Source organism: Zingiber officinale, chromosome 4A (genome assembly GCF_018446385.1).
Source record: "Zingiber officinale cultivar Zhangliang chromosome 4A, Zo_v1.1, whole genome shotgun sequence".
Lineage (NCBI taxonomy): Eukaryota > Viridiplantae > Streptophyta > Magnoliopsida > Zingiberales > Zingiberaceae > Zingiber > Zingiber officinale.
Window position 1 is genome coordinate 96,723,675 of NC_055992.1, and position 18,649 is coordinate 96,742,323.

Consider the following 18,649-nt stretch of genomic DNA (forward strand, 5'->3'; position numbering starts at 1 on the left):
ATACGTACAATAGGCTCACTCAACCATAAGATCAACAACAGCAAGTCTGTAATTTAATCACCAACTATAAATCACCAAATCCATAAATATCACACATGTGCTACTCCTCATGTCACTATCAACATCAATCGCCAATTAATAGATCATCAAACTAAACATCCACCAATAGATCATCAAAAGACAACATATCACCACATCTGATCACACAATATCCACCAATCTCCAATCATCCTCAACATCAATCAGTCATACTAGATAGTCTCATAAACAAAGATAGAGTCAAAGGAAAGTATCCAACCTTCAACCCCCACTACCAACAAACTAAACGTATCCCAAAAAGGTCTGTCAAATCTTATCATCTCATCCTTTCCGATAATCGAATATCTACAGTAGAGGAATGTAAATCCAAAGTCGTAGGGTCACACAACCCGCTGACTAAGTGTCTACCTAACAAAGAGATATCTCCACCACCCTCATCATCATCCTATATATGTCCCTCAACAAATACCGATAAAAGGTCAAACCCTATAATATGAGATATAGACTACAAGATCTGGTAAAATGATCACGTGGTCAGGGTCTTGAGCTATCTGATAGAGACAATGTTAGCTGAGTCGTCTAACCATTGTCTTGTACCCCATCCTACTATGATTGCTCCACCCTGAGGTTCAGCAACCTTCAGTATCGAGCAATGAACACAAAGATAGAGGAACGCTATAACTAAATAGCTGATCAAACTATCTGTCAATCGACGCTCTACCCCTCGAGGATTATCATCTAGAATTATACCTAGTTATTGTCGGAACTCCTAGGTATTACTCAATTAATACCACTTCCTCCGTATCATTACAAGTCGTAGATCACTAGATACATCAAGGATATCTAACTACATCCGATAGGTCCATGAATCAGGATCTCCCATGGAGACACTTTAGGCGAGTCTACTAGTCATCGCCTTAAAACCCATCCTGCTATCAAAAGAAGTAGAGAATTACTCTCTCTCCAAACACCTCAAGGAAATCGCTAAGTGATGACCTGATCCTCCAAAAAACATTCTCTGCTTCTTCCCTCACATGGTACCGGGTCACGTAAAGGTTAAGCAGCTAACTTCAACCCTCTCATATCAGTACAAATCATATATCCAAATGTACTCTCCAACTCATACACCCTAGTAATGGATGTATCTCATAAGTGTTAAGCAGGTAGCTTTACACTTTTCCACATCAATGGAGGTATCATATCCAAATGTACCTTCTAAGTCATCCTATCAGGTACAGACAACCCATGGTCAAAGTCCCCATGGAATAGGATATGACAACCCTCTACAGGCTGACCAAGCCGACAATGGTATACGGCTAACTCAGTCCTCTCCATGACGGTACAAGTCACGTACTCAAGTGAGTCTCCCAAATATCTAACCCAACACAAGTAACCCCAAAGATCAGAATCTCTAAAAATAGAGTAAGTTGACCTCCTACTGATCGGATCAACATAAACAAATCGATCAACTACTATATGATCCAACAAGAGTATATCAATCCTCCACTAATCAAACTAAGGTAAATGATACACAACTACCCAAGTCAACAAGGGTAATAAGTCAACCATGTAAATCAATCCTCAACAAGAGTAAACTGGTACTCTACTAATCGAACTAACAGGAACACAGAACCAACTAAAATAAGTCAAGCCCCAACTATACCAGTCAACCAGGTAAAACAATCCTCAACTAATCGAGCCAATAAGAGTAAACCGATACTCAACTAACTGAATCAATATGAGTACATAGATACCCTCCACTATCCAGCTAATAATAACAAGGACTGGTATGTGACTCTAAATCTCAACCAACTAGTCATAGCAGTAACTAACACAAATGGTAGTATGATATAACAAATCCCTTGAGACTATAATCTTTGATCTCCATTAGGTCAATCGTGATCAGTGATTGACCCAACACATGCAATGCATGCTACAAACAACTGCACAGGTACTAACAAAGATGTACTAACACATGTCATAACTAACTATCATGAACAACAGTATATACACCAACAGAAATGTATGATAAAAATATGCAAACATACCTCCTATAGCCTGAAGATGTCCTGCTGCTGCCTGGTCCCAAAATCGAAAAAGTCCTATCAAGAAAATTGAATCACGAAATCCAAAACACGAATAACAGGCATCGTACCTGCTCTGATACCAAAAATTGGTATCAGATAAATCTCGAAAATCTAAAACAAAAACAAAACAGGCATCGTACCCGCTCTGATACCAAAAATTGTCACGCCCCAAAGGAGTCTCCTCTGTACGGCTGACAATCTGAAGCATCACTACAAGCAAAATACATCAGCCACATGCGGCTGGAATATTTATATACACAACCACGCAGTTATAATAACAGCCCACACGGCTGGAATGAAACAATCACAACCACGCAATTATATATAAAACAGCCCACACGGCTGTACCAAAAACCAACACAGCGGAAAAACGAAAACGGAAAGCCCACACAAGACAAATAGATACGATGCATGCCGGCACGACTTAAACACAAATACAACACCAAAACTATAAGATAGCCACATGGCTATACACAAATACAATGCCAAAAATAAGAAAAGAATATACAAAGAAAGTAAGCGCGATCTTCGGATGTCACGTAGGACCCGGCAGACAGGATACTCCGAGCGACACTCCAACCATCTACCTGAAAACATAAGGATATACATGCGGTGGTGAGTATAGGTAACTCAGCGGGTAATAGACAAGATAGTGCATGATCCATAAACAACATGGAGATCACAAGTATACAGTCTCAGTAGGGAAATAAGAACATGATCATACTATCATACTCAATGCACCTAAACATATCTGACATAATAACCTGACATACATACTGTATAAATCACAACCGATATAATGATAGATACATACCCAATCTGGAATCAACACCTGGTACAATGGTCAGTAAACTCACTGGATCTGCAACAGACATACCCGTGACACCTGTGCGATATAAATACGACTGCATATACATGTAAAATAAATGACATGTATGCAGCATGACAACCATATGCAACAATCATATCGCAAACAAATGCAACATACCACAAACACATGCAACTAGTATCTAGTAGGCATGTATGCAAATATAACCCCCAGATGCACCGTGCATCATATGCAAAAGTGCATGCATGCTCCATGGTCACCCCCGCCACCTCTCCAGATACCACGACCCCTGTATGGCCGAGAGGCTTGGGTCTGTGACGACTGTACTACCCTCCAGCCCACTATATAGTGGTCGAGGCGGACAGTCCGCTAATAGCTATCTAGCTACATAGCATCAGGGTCCCTGACTGCTCACAACGCCGGATCTCACAAAAACCTCGTGACCGGGTGGCACGACAGGACTAGCAGCAACTGCTCCAGCTACCACTACCCATGAGTGGTCGAGTGTGCGGTGCTAAACCAAACCAACTGACGACTCTCTCACCACAAGGGAGACAATGGTCATCAGATGCAATGAATGATGAACATGATATATATATATATAAAATCATCATCCATGCAATAACTCCAAACCTCATAAATACCTCCAACATGAGTATAATCGTCATGATACCTCCACGTATCCCACCAAACATATGTACACACTATACATGTATAATCAACAAAAATCTCCAATAATCCCACCAGACATGTACACAAAAGATAAGTACAATCAACATGTATCCTCCAGTAAAAACACAACAGACATGTGTATATATCTCAAACATACAATCAACACAACTCCTCCAAAAGTACATGACAAATACGTATGTACACACCACATGTAAATGCACGGTCAACAAGATGACTCCTATACCATATACCCATCTATGTACAGTCCACATCATAGACCCAATCAGCATGGTAATACCAACAACCCGACAATCCCTACAAGACATACTCTACGCGTGTACTCACAACAGAGTAGATATCAAGAGTAGAGACTGTATATGAATTAAATAGATCATCTCTAAGCTCAAGCAAAAGTAACAAGCAGGAAAAACAGCAACTGAACACAATATAGGGTAAAGTAACCTAATCCGTCAAATAACAACCATGCACTAAGCTCAAAGAAAATCTACATAGAGGCAAAGGAAGAAATACCCGCCTTTATCTGTCGACCGCGTCAGACAAATCAATTCCACTTCGAGACGCTCGTCCCGAACCCAAGTCCTGCGAATCACATGGTATATATATAATGTGTTGCTAATCACATAATCAACAACAAACTAAACTCAAAACCTAATCCTACGTCGATTAGGTAACCCTGTTTAGTTTCCACCCAACGATCCAAACCAAAGTAGATGATAGGTCCATCCTTAAATTCCACTCTTTCTAAATCCAACCATAATCCACAATTCATCAATCTACCCAAGGCACCTTAAATCAATTTCTACAATCATCTCCACTAATCCCAACAAATGTAGAAATGAAACTAATCTTCAAAACTCACCTAAATCAACATATCACAATACTTCCAAATACGAGAATCATTTAATCATTTAATCCATTAAATCAACCACTAAACATCATGAATCCAACATGTATAATTCGTCCACATAATCAATCCAATGATCCTAAGAATAATCACATAACCAACTATATCAACCAATCACCATCAACAACTAATTAACCAAAACGCAACAACTTACCACTACAAGTAAAACCTTAATCCTTCTTTCAACCTTCCATGTTCACCCAAAACAAGACAAACCTAATAAGAAAACTAGTGGTAAACACTTACCCTGAGATATAGCAGCCAATCCAGTACCTCACAGCTCTACACCCATTGTCCAGCAGCTACAATTACACCTACACACCAATTCTTCCAAGAATTAATCTAGAATACCAATTATACAGCAAAGGGTTTGCTGAAACCCTAATCCACAGTCCAAAACTTACCTCAACAGAACCTCCATCCTCACCCGTGACCTCCACAGCTGCAAGAATTGGAGAGGGCAGTGACCGACAACAAGGAGGGTTCACAGTACACCGACCCGATGCTTCCTCTCAACCGATCAAGAAGAACACTATAATCAGGAACCAATTCCTCAATAATTCTTGAATCCACAACATTTCCAAACAAAGCCTTACCTTAATTGATCACCTACAGCTGTTGTCGTGCGATCCACCTTGGCTGGTGACGATCGGCAATGCCCACCAGTAACCAGGTCAAGGAGGAGAACCAAAAGGGCCACGATCCATAGGGAACAAGGCGAATCCCTTCTCCTCGTCGTGCCCTAACTCCACCGAGTCACTGCCGCACGCGCACGAGCACAGCCTAAGAGAGGATCGCATCGTCGGAGATGGTCGGAGCTGTCAAGATTCGGCAACTCCTCCTTAGGCGACTCGGCGAGTACAGAACCACGGCAGAGGGAGCTCTCTGTCAGTGCCAGGCGCCCGCGCATGAGAGGGAAGAAGAAAGGATCGCAAGAGGAGCCAATGGAGTCTTTGCCCTAACCTCGCCTGAAGGAAGATGGCCGGCGATCGTGAGCTCGGCGTCGGTAAGGCGAGAAATTGCCGGAGAAGGGTTTCGGGCAGAGAGAATCGGGAGAGGGAGGTGGGTTCGGCAGAATCGGGAAGGAGGAGAAGAAATCGGGGATTTAGGGATTATTAAACTTAGGTTAGTTTAATTAACCTTTAAGTTTATTCCTTAATCAATTTCTATTTAAGGGGTATTTTAAACAGGCTTTCACTATACCCCTAATTCATCCCCTCAAAACGAGTCATACAGACTCCGTTTAAATCCCGAAAAATTTCTAAAAATTTCAGAAAAATCCAATAAGATTTTTCGTCCCGTAATATTTATTATTTAATTTTTCTGATATCTTACAGTTGTGGCCGGTCATCATCCTCTCCCTCTCTTCCTCTTGTGGTGGCCGAATACTTCATCCCTCTTGGAGTTCTTGTGGCGGCCGGATACTACTTGGAGAAGAAGAAGAAGAAGGAGAGAAAGCTAGCATCTCTTGGAGCTTGGTTGGTGTTTTGATCTTCTTCCTTGGTGAAGCTTCCTTATTGTTGGCCGAACCTAGCTAGGAGGAGAAGAAGGTGGTTGGTGGTTTCTCATCTCGGAAGATCGTTGCACACACAACGTCCGAGGTTAGAAGAGGAATACGGTAGAAGATCAAGAGGTCTTTCTAGAAGGTATAACTAGTAATTTTTCCTTTCCGCATCATACTTGTTATTTATGGAAATAATATCAAATACAAGAGGCTTACGTTCTAGTATTTCGAATATGTTTTTCGAAGTTGTGTTCTTTTGTTTTATTTTTCCTTGTGATTTGATTGTTCTTTTCGGTTAACCTAAAGTTATTTTAGGAAATTAAATAGTAGATTTTTATAAAAGGTTTTGTCTAGTCGGTGGTGGTTGCTCCCATATCCAAGAAGGCCATGTGCCTCGCCACTTCAGTACTGGGAACCAATTATGGAAATTAATATTTAATGGAATTAATAACTTAAGGTGATTTGGGTCGAACGTGTTAAGTTCCGCAGGAGATCCAAGTCAAAACCTAAAAGAACAAATAGATTAAGTTTTGGATCAAACGTGTTAAGTTCCGCAGGCGATCCAAAATTTAATTTAAAAGAACACATGGTAGCTAGGAAAAGGTTCATACCTTTGTACAAAATTTTTGTACAGTGGAACCTCTAGGCTTTCCGAGTAGCAACCAACACCAACCTCACTATCGCTCCTCCAGTTGTTTACCTCAACCTACCTACCAAACTTAGATCCTCAAGATCTAGTTTAGACTTTTCACTTAGCTTTGATCGGCTTGCCAGGACTTTTCTCTTGATCTTCAGTCCTCCAGACCTCTCGATCACACCACCAAGCGTCGGGTCCCCTTGACCCACTTGGACTTACACCTGGGTTCCACAATCTGCTAAAATTTCTCCTGCCTAGCCTTGAACTAGGTCTTTCCCGGTTGAGTAAACAGCCTGCACACTCAGTCAACTTGTTAGATCACAACAAGACTTAACTTGAACCTTTGACAACATCAAAACTTTCATTCTGATGCAACTTGCACCAACAATCTCCCCCTTTTTGATGTTTGACAACCAAGGTTCAAAGTTAAGTTAAAATATGCAATAATTAAATAAACAAGTAATTTAACTATTAACTCTCCCCCTGAGTTAAACAACTCCCCCTGAATTCTCTATCTCTTCCCCTTTGACACACATCAAAAATAGGGGAAAACTTCAAAACCAATTTAAAAGAAAATCTTTGAGTTAAAAAAAAATTAAGGTTTACAACCTAGTTAAAATTTCACAAAGTTTTTTTTAATAATATTTGAAAACCCTAACAATTTTTAGTTAAATCTTTTGAAGAATTTGAAAAATATTTGAAAAGTTAATGAAGTTAAGATTTTAAAAACATAGCAAAGTTAAGATTTTAACATAGGTAAAGTGTTTAGAAAAAATCCAATCTAAAAAATTATTGTTTACATAAAAAATATTTAGGAAGAGTGAAAGAAAAATAATTTTAAAAGAGATATAAGAATTAAGAAATTTTTGTTACAAAATATAATAATTTTGAAAATTTTGAGAAGTGTAAAATTGTGAAAAATTTCCACAAATTATAGAAATATTCCAAAAAAATTTCAAAAATAATTGTGAAAATGAATTTATAAACAGGAAAAGATTTGGAAATTTTGTAAGGTAGACTTGAAAAATATAGTTCGAAGCTCCCCCTAAAATTGATAATATCCTAAAAGTCCAAGCATGGTTAGAAAAACTAAGAAAAAAATGTTCTTATGATGAAATGTCCAACCTTTGTACAAAGCTAACTACCAATCTACAACAAGATAGTAGCAACTGACATAAGTTGGCCTATTTGAGCGTTTGGAGCTAACTAAGTTGTTACTAGCTAGCTCACTCAAATTGATCCATGTATGTTGTTTACAGCCCAGATTTATAGTGATGCACTGACATAAGCATCTAAAATCTTAGGCTAGGTCCTAAACATTTCACCCATTCTAAGTTATCAAGCAAGGGATCCTACTATGCTTGTGATGTGCGCAAATATTATGATCATTTACGCATGTTTTAGCGCACATTCACGTACTTTATGCATATATATTCGTTGCATGATTGCCTCTTTCATCCTGTATTCAGTATATATACCCTTTTGTTTGGATATCTGCTCTTTGTTTGGTTTTGTGTTGACAGGGATAACTTTTGGAGCGAAAACGATGATTATTAACGCACCGGAACAAGCCGAAGAACATGGTCATGCACTCTAGGCACAGCCGTGTGACCAGACAGAAAGGGAGCAGTGCATGGTCATGCAATCCTTGCACAGCCGTGCGGCCGAGACTAAGGCAGTTCAACACACGACCATGCAACCCTGCATGGTCGTGCCACCCTGAGACCGAGACCCGGAAGTGCCCAACCGTGCATCCTTGCACGACCGTGTGGTAGGGACCGAGGCCAGACACCACACGGTCATGCAGCACCAGCAGAGGAGGAAATGAACACGGTCGTGCCATCTGGGCGCGGTCATGTCGCCACAGCCAAACCCTAGTCTATATAAGGGTTTTAACCTTTTTTCTCGAGGGAGAGCACCGGGAAGTGAGCCATCAGTTGGAGAATTATCTTGGAGTCATCCCACGCTGTCTTGGACCTTCGTCCAGCGATCTTCCACCACCATATTGTCTCCAGAGGCAGAGGATTTGACCCGAAGGTCACTCGTTGACATAGGATAAGCATATTCTTTTCTTCTTTCTCCGTGTCTGAAGATTGTATGTCTATCTTCTTTATGTTGTTGGGTATTTATCCAACACTTATGGAGTAGATCCTTTGTTCTAGGATTAGGGAGTAGTTGTGGTTCGGTTTGATGTAGAACTCGTATTGTACTTACACTCGTTGGATGATCTTTTATGCTTTGTCTCAATTGCATGTTGCTTGATTGTGTAGAGCTTGTTAACCTCGTAGAGGAATTATTCCTAGATCATACACCCGAGGGGCCCTAGTGACAGGGGTAACTCATTCACGGACGTCTAGGATACTTCCTTGAAAGAGAGGCAAATTCTCCTCAAGGAAGCGAGAGACCAAACCTAAGTCTTAACCACTATTCTTAACTTACCAGTTAGAGTCGTGTCCTCAAGATTTACTGAGGTGCCCTAGTGACAGGGGTAAACCGTGACAGGACTTCTTAGGGTCCTTCTTTACCCTGTTACTTAAAAATAGCTGCTTTGGCTTCTGGTAATTGCATGTTAAAGGACAACGAGTGTAGGATAAAGCGTGACACATCAATATCACCACAACGAAACTGACCTCCTAGAGCTCTACATAATTAAGAGAACATTTCGACTCACCAGCTCTCGACCCTTCTCCCTAACCTTTCTTCCCTAGATTATTCGCAACCATTGGTAGTCTAGCTAACCCTTAGTGAACAATTGCTAGTGCTTATAACCAATCCCTATGGAATCGATATTTTTATTACTGACGATAAATCCGTACACTTACGAAATCATAACAAGTTTTTGGCACCGTTGCCGAGGACTACATCTATAACATTAGCAAAATCATATTGGATTAGACTAGGCTTTCTTTTCCTTTCTTAGTTCTTCGCATTCATTTCTTCTCTTTTGTTATTTTCTATTCCGCTATCATATTTCATATCTTATTATTGCATGCATAGAGCTAACCTTTCAGGACAGCTACTACCCTTTGATCCAGAGATTGACAGGACCTTTCTGAGGAGAAGAAATCTACAAAAGGCATTCCAAGTAGCACGAGAATCCTCAGAAATGGCCGAAAAACTACTAAAAGATTACACGGCACTGTATGCACGAGGGGTTTGGTCCAGCATCACTCGACCACCCATTGAAGCCAACAACTTTGAAATCAAGCCCGCAGTAATCCACATGGTCCAGCAAAACCAATTCGGAGGAGGACCACATGAGGACCCAAACCACCACCTAGAGCTATTTTACGAGATCTATGGCACTATGAAGGTGAATGGAGTCCCTCCAGAATCAGTCAGACTACTTCTCTTCGGGTTTTCTCTGAAGGACAGAGCCAAGCAATGGCTGAACTCACTTCCAGTGAACAACATATCATCCTGGGATCAGTGTGAGCATAAGTTTCTGGATAAGTTCTACCCACCTAACAAAACTGCTCACATGAGGAACCTGATTGCCAGCTTCAAACAAATAGACTCGGAATCATTATTTGAAGCTTGGGATAGATTCAAGAATATGCTAAGACAGTGCCCCCATCATGGCCTTGAAAAATGGTTGGTCTTGCACACCTTCTATAATGGAATAAATTGTCACACGAAGGTATCTCTTGATTCTGCAGCAGGAGGAGCACTGATGAATAAAAGCCTCGATGAAGCCGAAGAGATCATAGAAAATGTGGCACAGAACCACCATCAATGGGCATCTGAAAGATTCAGTGGCTCTTTTACTGGGAATCCAATTAAAGCGTAAGGGAAATTCGACGTAGATGCAGTTACACTGATGTCTGCAAAGCTGGACGCTCTGACCAAAAAATTTGATGCCATGGGAGGCAACACAGCTAATGCAATAGCATGTATTTGCGACACTTATGGAAGTACGGATCATGCTCAAGACACTTGCCTCTTTGGGCCGATACAGGCACAGATGAATCAACTTGAGCAATGTGATGCAATAACCAGCTACAATCAGAGGTAAAATAATCCGTACTCCAATACATACAACCCTGGATGGAGGAATCACCCCAATTTCTCATACTGAAATAATCAGGATCAAGGACCAGCACATTAGAATTATCAGCTTGGGTAGCAAAGCCACCAATTTGGACAACAGACCTATCAACAACAGCAGCCTTCACAACTGTCCAGGATTGAAAAGATGCTTGAGGAAGCTCTCTCAGAGCAAAAGGAGATGAGGAGCGAGATCAAACAACTGACTCAGAGGCTGGAAAACTCTGAAAAACACCAGAAAATGCAAGATAGACAGATAGCTCAGTCTGTCTCAAGAGCATAGGGTACATTCCCAGGGAAGCCAGATCTAAACCCAGTGGAACATTGCAACTGCATTGAGCTGAGGAGCGGACGTACTGTGGGAGATCCCCAAATCACTAGTCAAAAGGAGCTTGACTCAGAGAAAGAGCCCTATCTCTTACTGCCCAATCAGCCTCAAAACAGGGATGGAGAAGTGGCTGCTAAAAAGGTTGAAGGAACTCCTCAAGCTGCCCCACAGAATCAGACGATCCCTTTTTCCTCAGAAGCTTATAGCATCCCAGAAAGATGAAGAGTTCAATCAATTCCTTAAGAAGATCAAAGAAATCTACATAGAAGTACCATTGATAGATGCGCTGCACCAAATGCCAAAGTTCGCAAAATTTTTAAAGGGAATCCTATCTAACAAGAGGCAAAAAGGTGACTTCGAGACCGTGGCATTAACAGATAATTGTAGCGCTCTCCTTATGGTGAATTCTCCACCAAAGCTTCAGGACCCAGGAAGTTTCTCCATACCGTGAAAAATTGGTCCTGAACTCATACCGAGAGCCTTCTGCGACTTGGGGGGCAGTGTCAGCCTGCTTCCGTACTCCTTGTGCAAGAAGCTGGGCCTCCAGAACATAAAATTGACCACTATGGCACTTCAATTAGCGGACCATTTATGTAGATATCCAATGGGAGTAGTGGAAGATGTGTCAGTTGAAGTGGGTGGGTGTATAGTTCCCACAAATTTCATTATTTTGGACATGGAGGAAGACCCTAAGATACCGATCATCCTTGGAAGACCATTCCTTGCCACAACTGGATCCATCATCGATGTAAAATGTCACAGGCTATCCTTGGAGATCGGTAAAGAAAAGATCAAGTTTGATTTATCAGATTCCTCCATCTGCAACTCCTATCCTCCGCGACATTCTCGCAAGGTCAACATACACAAAGTCGAGTGCAATTTCCATGAGAGTTCTCCTCCAGCAAACAACATGAAATACATTTGTCCTGCACTAGTGAAATTGAAGGCGCAGGCTGGAGCATTAACCCTAGGTGGGGAACCATCCTTCCACGGGTTTAGTCTGCATTAACGGAAACGGGGTCGAGCTAAAGACCTAAAACAAGCACTTCTTGGGAGGCAACCCAAGGGTCTTCTTATTTTAGTTCATCATTCCTTTTTGTCGTTCTATTTCTCTAGTAAGTTTTAGTCTAGTGTTTTATTTTGGGTACTTCATTTTCAAGATGTGTATAGCCTCCATGAGCTGGCCATGAGCGCTTCTCATGGGCGTGGAGGCGACGGAGGAGTCAAACTGACGAAGAACGAATCACTACGAGCTTAAGGGAGCTGGCTGTGTGACCTCACACTGCCGTGTGGAGCCAACGTGGAGACTAAAGCCATGGGTCGTGCAACTCGAGACAGCCATGTGGTTTGTGCAGAGAAGGAAGAGGCACAGGTCGTGCCAATTAGCACGGTCGTGCAGCCCTACTAGAGAGGAGAAAGATCCTGGCCATGCCAACTGGCACGGTCGTGTAGCTCATACAGAGAAGAGGAAGACAAGGGTCGTGCCAACCGGCACGGTCATGCCACTTCAGCCGAGGGGAGAAAGAAGGAGTCCGTGCATCCTTGCACGACCGTGAAGCGTCCCGTTTGACCCGGCCGTGTCTATAAGACACGGCCGTGGCTCAACCCGTGCATGTCGCCTCCTCTTCCAAGAACCCCTATTTCCATCGCCCCCTCTCCCAAAAATCTTCTCCTCTCCACTACACCTCACCAACCCCTGATTTCCCACCTCTAGAGCTCACTTTTGCCTAGATCTACACTTAGATCTAGACCCTCCTCAAGCCACAAATCCGAAAAGAGAGAAGAATCTTCCCCATTTCCCCTCCCTTCCCCTCACTATTTCCATTCTCAAGATCCATTTCCACAAAGAACTCCTCCAAGCCTCGCACCATGTCGCGGATCTTGAAAAGGCTTCGTCGAGGGAGTGGTGGATCTAGCGGAGGAGACGCACCGGGAGGCGACAAAGGCAAAGGGAAGGCTCTTGCTTCAAAAGCCAAAGGAAAGAGAGTGGCATACGACGAAGGTAACGAAAACGAGTTCAATATTATTTTTAGAAATCATGAGCAAAAAGCTAGATATGATATTCTTGTCGTTAGGAAAATCTTATGCACTAAATATATGGATCCCACTACTATGGATGTGCTAGGAATTAGGGAGGACATAGATTGGATAATTAATGCTTTAGATTGGAATGATATAATGTACGCTCATGCACCGACTTACCCCCGCCTAGTTCTTAAATTTTTGAGCTCATTAGATGTTAGATTTCCTTCCGAGGACGACTACGCAGGGGTCATAACTTTCATAATGATGAATAAAGAAGTTCGGTGGATTTTTAGTGATTTCAATGATTGTTTTGGGTTACCTACTGGTGGATCGCGTGGATTTGATAGTGGTATTAAATGGAATTAATTTTGGATGTCGATTACCGGATCACAAGACCCTTATGAGCCCTCTAGAGCTAAAGCATCCCGGATGCAAAACCCGACCTTTAGATACCTTCACAGAGTGATGAGTAAAACGATCTTTGGTTGAGGAGAGAGCGATGGGATGGTTAAGAAGACAGAACTCTATTCTCTTTAGGCGGTGTTAAATAAAGTTGATTTTGATTCGGGGTTTCATTTCTTGCAAACTTTGTGGAACGCAGCTAAGGCATGTTCGGGGATGATAGTGTTTGGAGGATTAATCACCCAAGTAGCATTCAATCTAGGTTGTGCACTTGATGGATTAGAGGTAGTTCATGGTAATGACAGGATCGACATCGATTCTTGTCTTGCCATGAAGATGATTTGTCGGGATGAGAATGAGTTTGCTTTCCCTATAACCAACGGTTTTCCATTACCCCTTCCTTGCCCCGAGCATACTTCAGTTTGCGACCCCGCGAATTGGGTGATTTCTGATTTACACCCCGAGAATGTACCTTCCATTGTAGAAGAACCCGAGTACCACCAAGAGCCCTCGTCATCGGGGTTCCCGCAGCCTTCTGGACACCCGGACCCTCCTAGACACTCTTTTGCATATGGCACGGGACCCTCTAGTTTTGATTTTTCGAATTTCCATACCTCTTTAGACTCCCTTCATGAGAAGCAAAACATCCAACAACGATTGTTGGAGGGTCGCTTCATGTTATCTGACGACCAGTTTAGAGAGGTACAGGACCATTTTCAGTTCACTAGGGACTTCCATAGTCAGGTGACAGGGTTCATTCAGGATTATGATGTTGACCAGGAAAGGATGAGAAATTTTATGGATAATATGGATATCACTAGACAACAAGTAGATGCTTTGTATCAATATCATCAACATCTTGGCCATCTTCCTGGAATATCTAGATTTCCCCCTAGCTCACATCAAGGGTCGCCTTATCCCCCACCCTCGCCACCGTATTAATTTCATCAGGACGATGAAAGGTCTAAGTCTGGGGGTGTTGTTGCACAACCTGAGTTTTTGTCTTTCTCTTGTTTTTACATACTTTACCTACTTTTGGATATTTTATTTGATTTATTTTATTTAGTCTTGTTCTATTTGCATTTTATTTGTTTCTGCTTGTAACTCATTTGCATTTTTTCTTTCCTATCTTTAATTTTGTGGCATATTTGAGAACATCAACCATATACTTTCTCTGCTACTTGTCTGATAGTAAAATAGCTAGCATTTTCTTAGTTCATGAGTTTCCAGATGGTGTTAGTATGTTTGGTGTATCTTCTTTCTCTATCTTTAGTAGCATGAAATAAGCTAAGTATCGTACAGAGTTTGGTATAAGTTTTGGCCTAATCTTAAGGACCTTATTTTCACTACACTTAAGTACTTAAGCTTGAATAGTAGATATACTTTTGAAATAGTTATGATTCATGATTCATCTAAATTGTTTAGTACTTTTGTTCCCATAGTGATTCCTTACTTACATTTTGCTTACTGGATAATCTCGGATCATGGAAGCTCATTTGGAAAAATCCAAATCCCAACATATGCATCGCATGTGTAATAAGTGCTACATCTATAGCACCCAAAAAGAAAAAAAATGAAATAATGGATAAAAAAATAGTTGTCATGAGTGGAAACTAACAATTCACCCCTTTGAGACTAAGTTAGGTTACTGGGGAAATGAATGTTATGTTTCTCTTGACTCCGAGAAGTACCCTTTAAGACCTTGTGTAAATTAAGGAAAACGAACCAAGTGTGTGCAGGTAAGTGCCTATCACCGGGAACATTAGGAACTCAAATTGTATGACGACTTAACTAGGACAAAGAATTGAAACTTAAAGAGTTTGAGCTACTTACTGCACCGAGCACAAAAGACTTATGCTTAGGTCATACTTAGGTTGCTCCACAGTCATGCTTATCAATGAAACTAGTTGATAGAATTAGGCGAATGCACGAGGGATTATGAAACACTGCAGGAACTCAGGACACATAGTTTGTAGCATTTTGCTTGAGAACAAGCAAATGATCAAGTCTGGGGGTGTGATGTGCGCAAATATTATGATCATTTACGCATTTTTAGTGCACATTCACGTACTTTATGCATATATATTCGTTGCATGATTGCCTCTTTCATTTTGTATTCAGTATATATACCCTTTTGTTCGGATATCTGCTCTTTGTTTAGTTTTGTGTTGACAGGGACAACTTTCGGAGTGAAAATGACGATTATCGATGCATCGAAACAAGCTGAAGAACACAGCCATGCACTCTTGGCACGGCCGTGTGACCAGACAGAAAGGGAGCAGTGCATGGTCGTGCAATCCTTGCACGGCCATGCGGCCAAGACAGAGGCAGTTCAACACACGGTCGTGCAACCCTGCACGGCCGTGCCACCCCGAGACCGAGACCAGGAAGTGCCCGGTCGTGCATCCTTGCACGGCCGTGCGGCAAGGACCGAGGCCAGACACCACACAGTAGTTCCAATTGGCATGCCGTGCAGCGCCAGCAAAGGAGGAAATGAACACGGTCGTGCCATCTGGGCGCGGCCGTGTCACCGCAGCCAAACCCTAGTCTATATAAGGGTTTTGACCCTTTTTCTCAAGGGGGAGCGCCGGGAAGCGAGCCGTCAGTTGGAGAATCATCTTGGAGCCATCCCACGCTGTCTTGGACCTCCGTCCAGTGATCTTCCACCACCACATCATCTCCAGAGGTAGAGGATTTGACCCGAAGGCCAATCATCGACATAGGATAAGCATATTCTTTTCTTCTTTCTCCATGTCTGAAGATTGTATGTCTATCTTCTTTATGTATTTGGGTATTTATCCGACACTTATGGAGTAGATCCTTTGTTCTAGGATTAGGGAGTAGTTGTGGTTCGGTTTGATGTAGAACTCGTATTGTACTTACACTCGTAGAGGCAAATTCATGTTTTATGCTTTGTCTCAATTGCATGTTGCTTGATTGTGTAGAGCTTGTTAACCTCGTAGAGGGATTATTCCTAGATCGTACACCCGAGGGGCCCTAGAGACAGGGGTAACCCATTCACGGATGTCTAGGATACTTCCTTGAAAGGAGAGGCAAATTCTCCTCGAGGAAGCGAGAGACCAAACTTAAGTCTTAACCACTATTTTTAACTTACCAGTTAGAGTCATGGCCTCAAGATTTACCGAGGTGCCCTAGTGATAGGGGTAAACCGTGACAGGACTTCTTAGGGTCCTTCTTTACCCTGGTACTTAAGAATAGCCACTTCGGCTTCCGGCAATTGCATGTTAAAGGACAACGAGTGTAGGATAAAGCTTGACACATCAATACCACCACAACGAAACTGACCTCCTAGAGCTCCACATAACCAAGAGAACACTTCAACTCACCAGCTCTCGGCTCTTCTCCCCGATCTTTCTGTTGGAACCCCAAGATTGTTTTGGTGTGATCAACAAGTTAAGTTAGGTCCTGTGTGTTTCTAACCTTGTGTCTAAGTGTGCAGGAGCTTAGAAGCACAGGTAGTCGAGCGGAAGACGCAGCTAGCGAGAAGGACGGCAGTCCGATGGACAAGGTGCTGCGGAAGAGTATATCGGCGGACGAGAAGGAAGCGTGCGGTGGTTCCGAGGGACGAAAGCCGGAGCGGAAAATTGCTCGGGGAGCAAGAGACGCAGCTAGCGAGAAGGACGGCAAGCGGTGCGTCTGAGGGACGAAGACTGCGGATGAGTACGCCGGCGGACGAGAAGGAAACACGCGGCGATTCCGAGGGACGAGAAGTCGAAGGGAAGCCCGCTCGAGAAGACCGAAAGTTGGGTTCGGGTGAGCCCTTTTCCGGATGGCAGAGATCACCTAAGCGAACGGATCTGGAGTAGAAGACCCGGACCGAGGCGAACTGAACCGGAGCAGTGGTCCCCGGATGAAAAAGTCAACATCGGTTGACTTTAGGCTCCGGGGCCCCCAGAACAGTCCGGGGCCCCCGGAGCAGCCTGGGGTGCTCAGAGCAGCCCGGGGCGCCCGGAACCCTTCCGAGCGCCCAGACCCGGTTTGCTGACCAGATCGCATCAAACGCGATCTGAACGTTGGGGATAAAGTTTTATCCCCCCAGGGCGCCCGGAACCCCTTCCAGGCGCCCCGACCAAGGCTATAAATATAGCCTTGGTCCAGAAGCTTTTAATCAACTCAGTGCATTCCATTTCCAACACTTGTACGCTACTGTTCTAGATTAACTTCTCTATTTTATGCTTTCACTGCTGTAAGAGGCTTCTCCGCCTGAAGGAGATACTAGTGCTACATTCCTTGGATTAACAACCTCCTTGATTGTAACCAAGTAAAAAACCTTCTGCCTCTTTCTTTCTGCTTTTTATTTACTGCTTTAATTTTATACAAATGTACTGTTGAGAGTTCAAGAAAGGGTTGTCTTATTTTTGCAGGCTATCCAACCCCCCTTCTAGCCGACCGCAACGTTCCTACAAGTGGTATCAGAGTCGAGACGCTTCAGGAGAACTAACCGCCAAACAAAGCAACGAGTTGGCCGGATCTAACATCCACCCGCCAAAATTCGAGAGGGACTTTGCAAGCTGGAAGAAGCACATGGAGGTATTTTTTTGGTACAGATTTCGATTTATTACTAACAATGGAACTCGATTTTGAAGCTCCCGAGGGCAAATCAAAAAATCAATGGACAAAGAAAGAGCAGGCCGAGTGCGTGGCAAATAAGAAAGTAGAATTCCATCTGCTAAGCATACTTCCGCCACAAGAAGTCAACCGTGTCGGCACCTACAACTCGGCAAAGGAGCTTTGGAAGAAGTTCCTTGAACTATACGAAGGAACATCTGAAGCCAAGCTTGTGAGGCGGGACTTACTTCGCAACCAGCTCACCAACCTCCGTCTTGAAGAAGGTGAAACAATTGCACATCTACACTCGAGGATACAGGAGCTCATCACCGGACTTTCGAATCTCGGAGAAGAGGTAAGTAACCGAGATTCGCTCAGGTACACTTTAAATTCCTTTCCTAGAAACTCAAAATGGGCATCACTAGTAGATGCCTTTTACATTTTGAAAGATCTAGAAAAATTTTCATTAGACGAATTCTTTTCAACATTTGAAGTGCATGAGTTAAGATGTGCAGGAATGAAGGAGCCCAAGAATAACGTCGCCCTCAAAGCTTTGAGAGACGAACCTGAGTCAGAATCTTCTCT

General features: G+C 42.7%; 1 protein-coding gene and 1 non-coding gene across 2 annotated transcripts; one reads left to right on the top strand and one right to left on the bottom strand.

The window, feature by feature from the left end:
• The first annotated feature begins 9,799 nt into the window (after window positions 1-9,799).
• LOC121972523 lies at window positions 9,800-10,483 on the top strand. The gene is made up of 2 exons (XM_042524180.1): window positions 9,800-10,124; window positions 10,353-10,483. The coding sequence occupies exons 1-2, from the start codon at window positions 9,800-9,802 to the stop codon at window positions 10,481-10,483; spliced, it is 456 nt and encodes a 151-aa protein (XP_042380114.1).
• Window positions 10,173-10,278, bottom strand: LOC121974025. The gene has a single exon (XR_006109910.1). It is a non-coding gene; the product is annotated as a small nucleolar RNA R71 (small nucleolar RNA).
• Window positions 10,484-18,649: the final 8,166 nt, after the last annotated feature.

Bases quoted from the DNA above. Each gene is read 5' to 3' on its own strand.
- LOC121972523 (XM_042524180.1), top strand. From the start codon at position 9,800: ATGGCCGAAAAACTACTAAAAGATTACACGGCACTGTATGCACGAGGG. The intron at 10,125-10,352 runs GTGAGCATAAGT...TTGATTCTGCAG, and splicing joins CATATCATCCTGGGATCAGT to CAGGAGGAGCACTGATGAAT.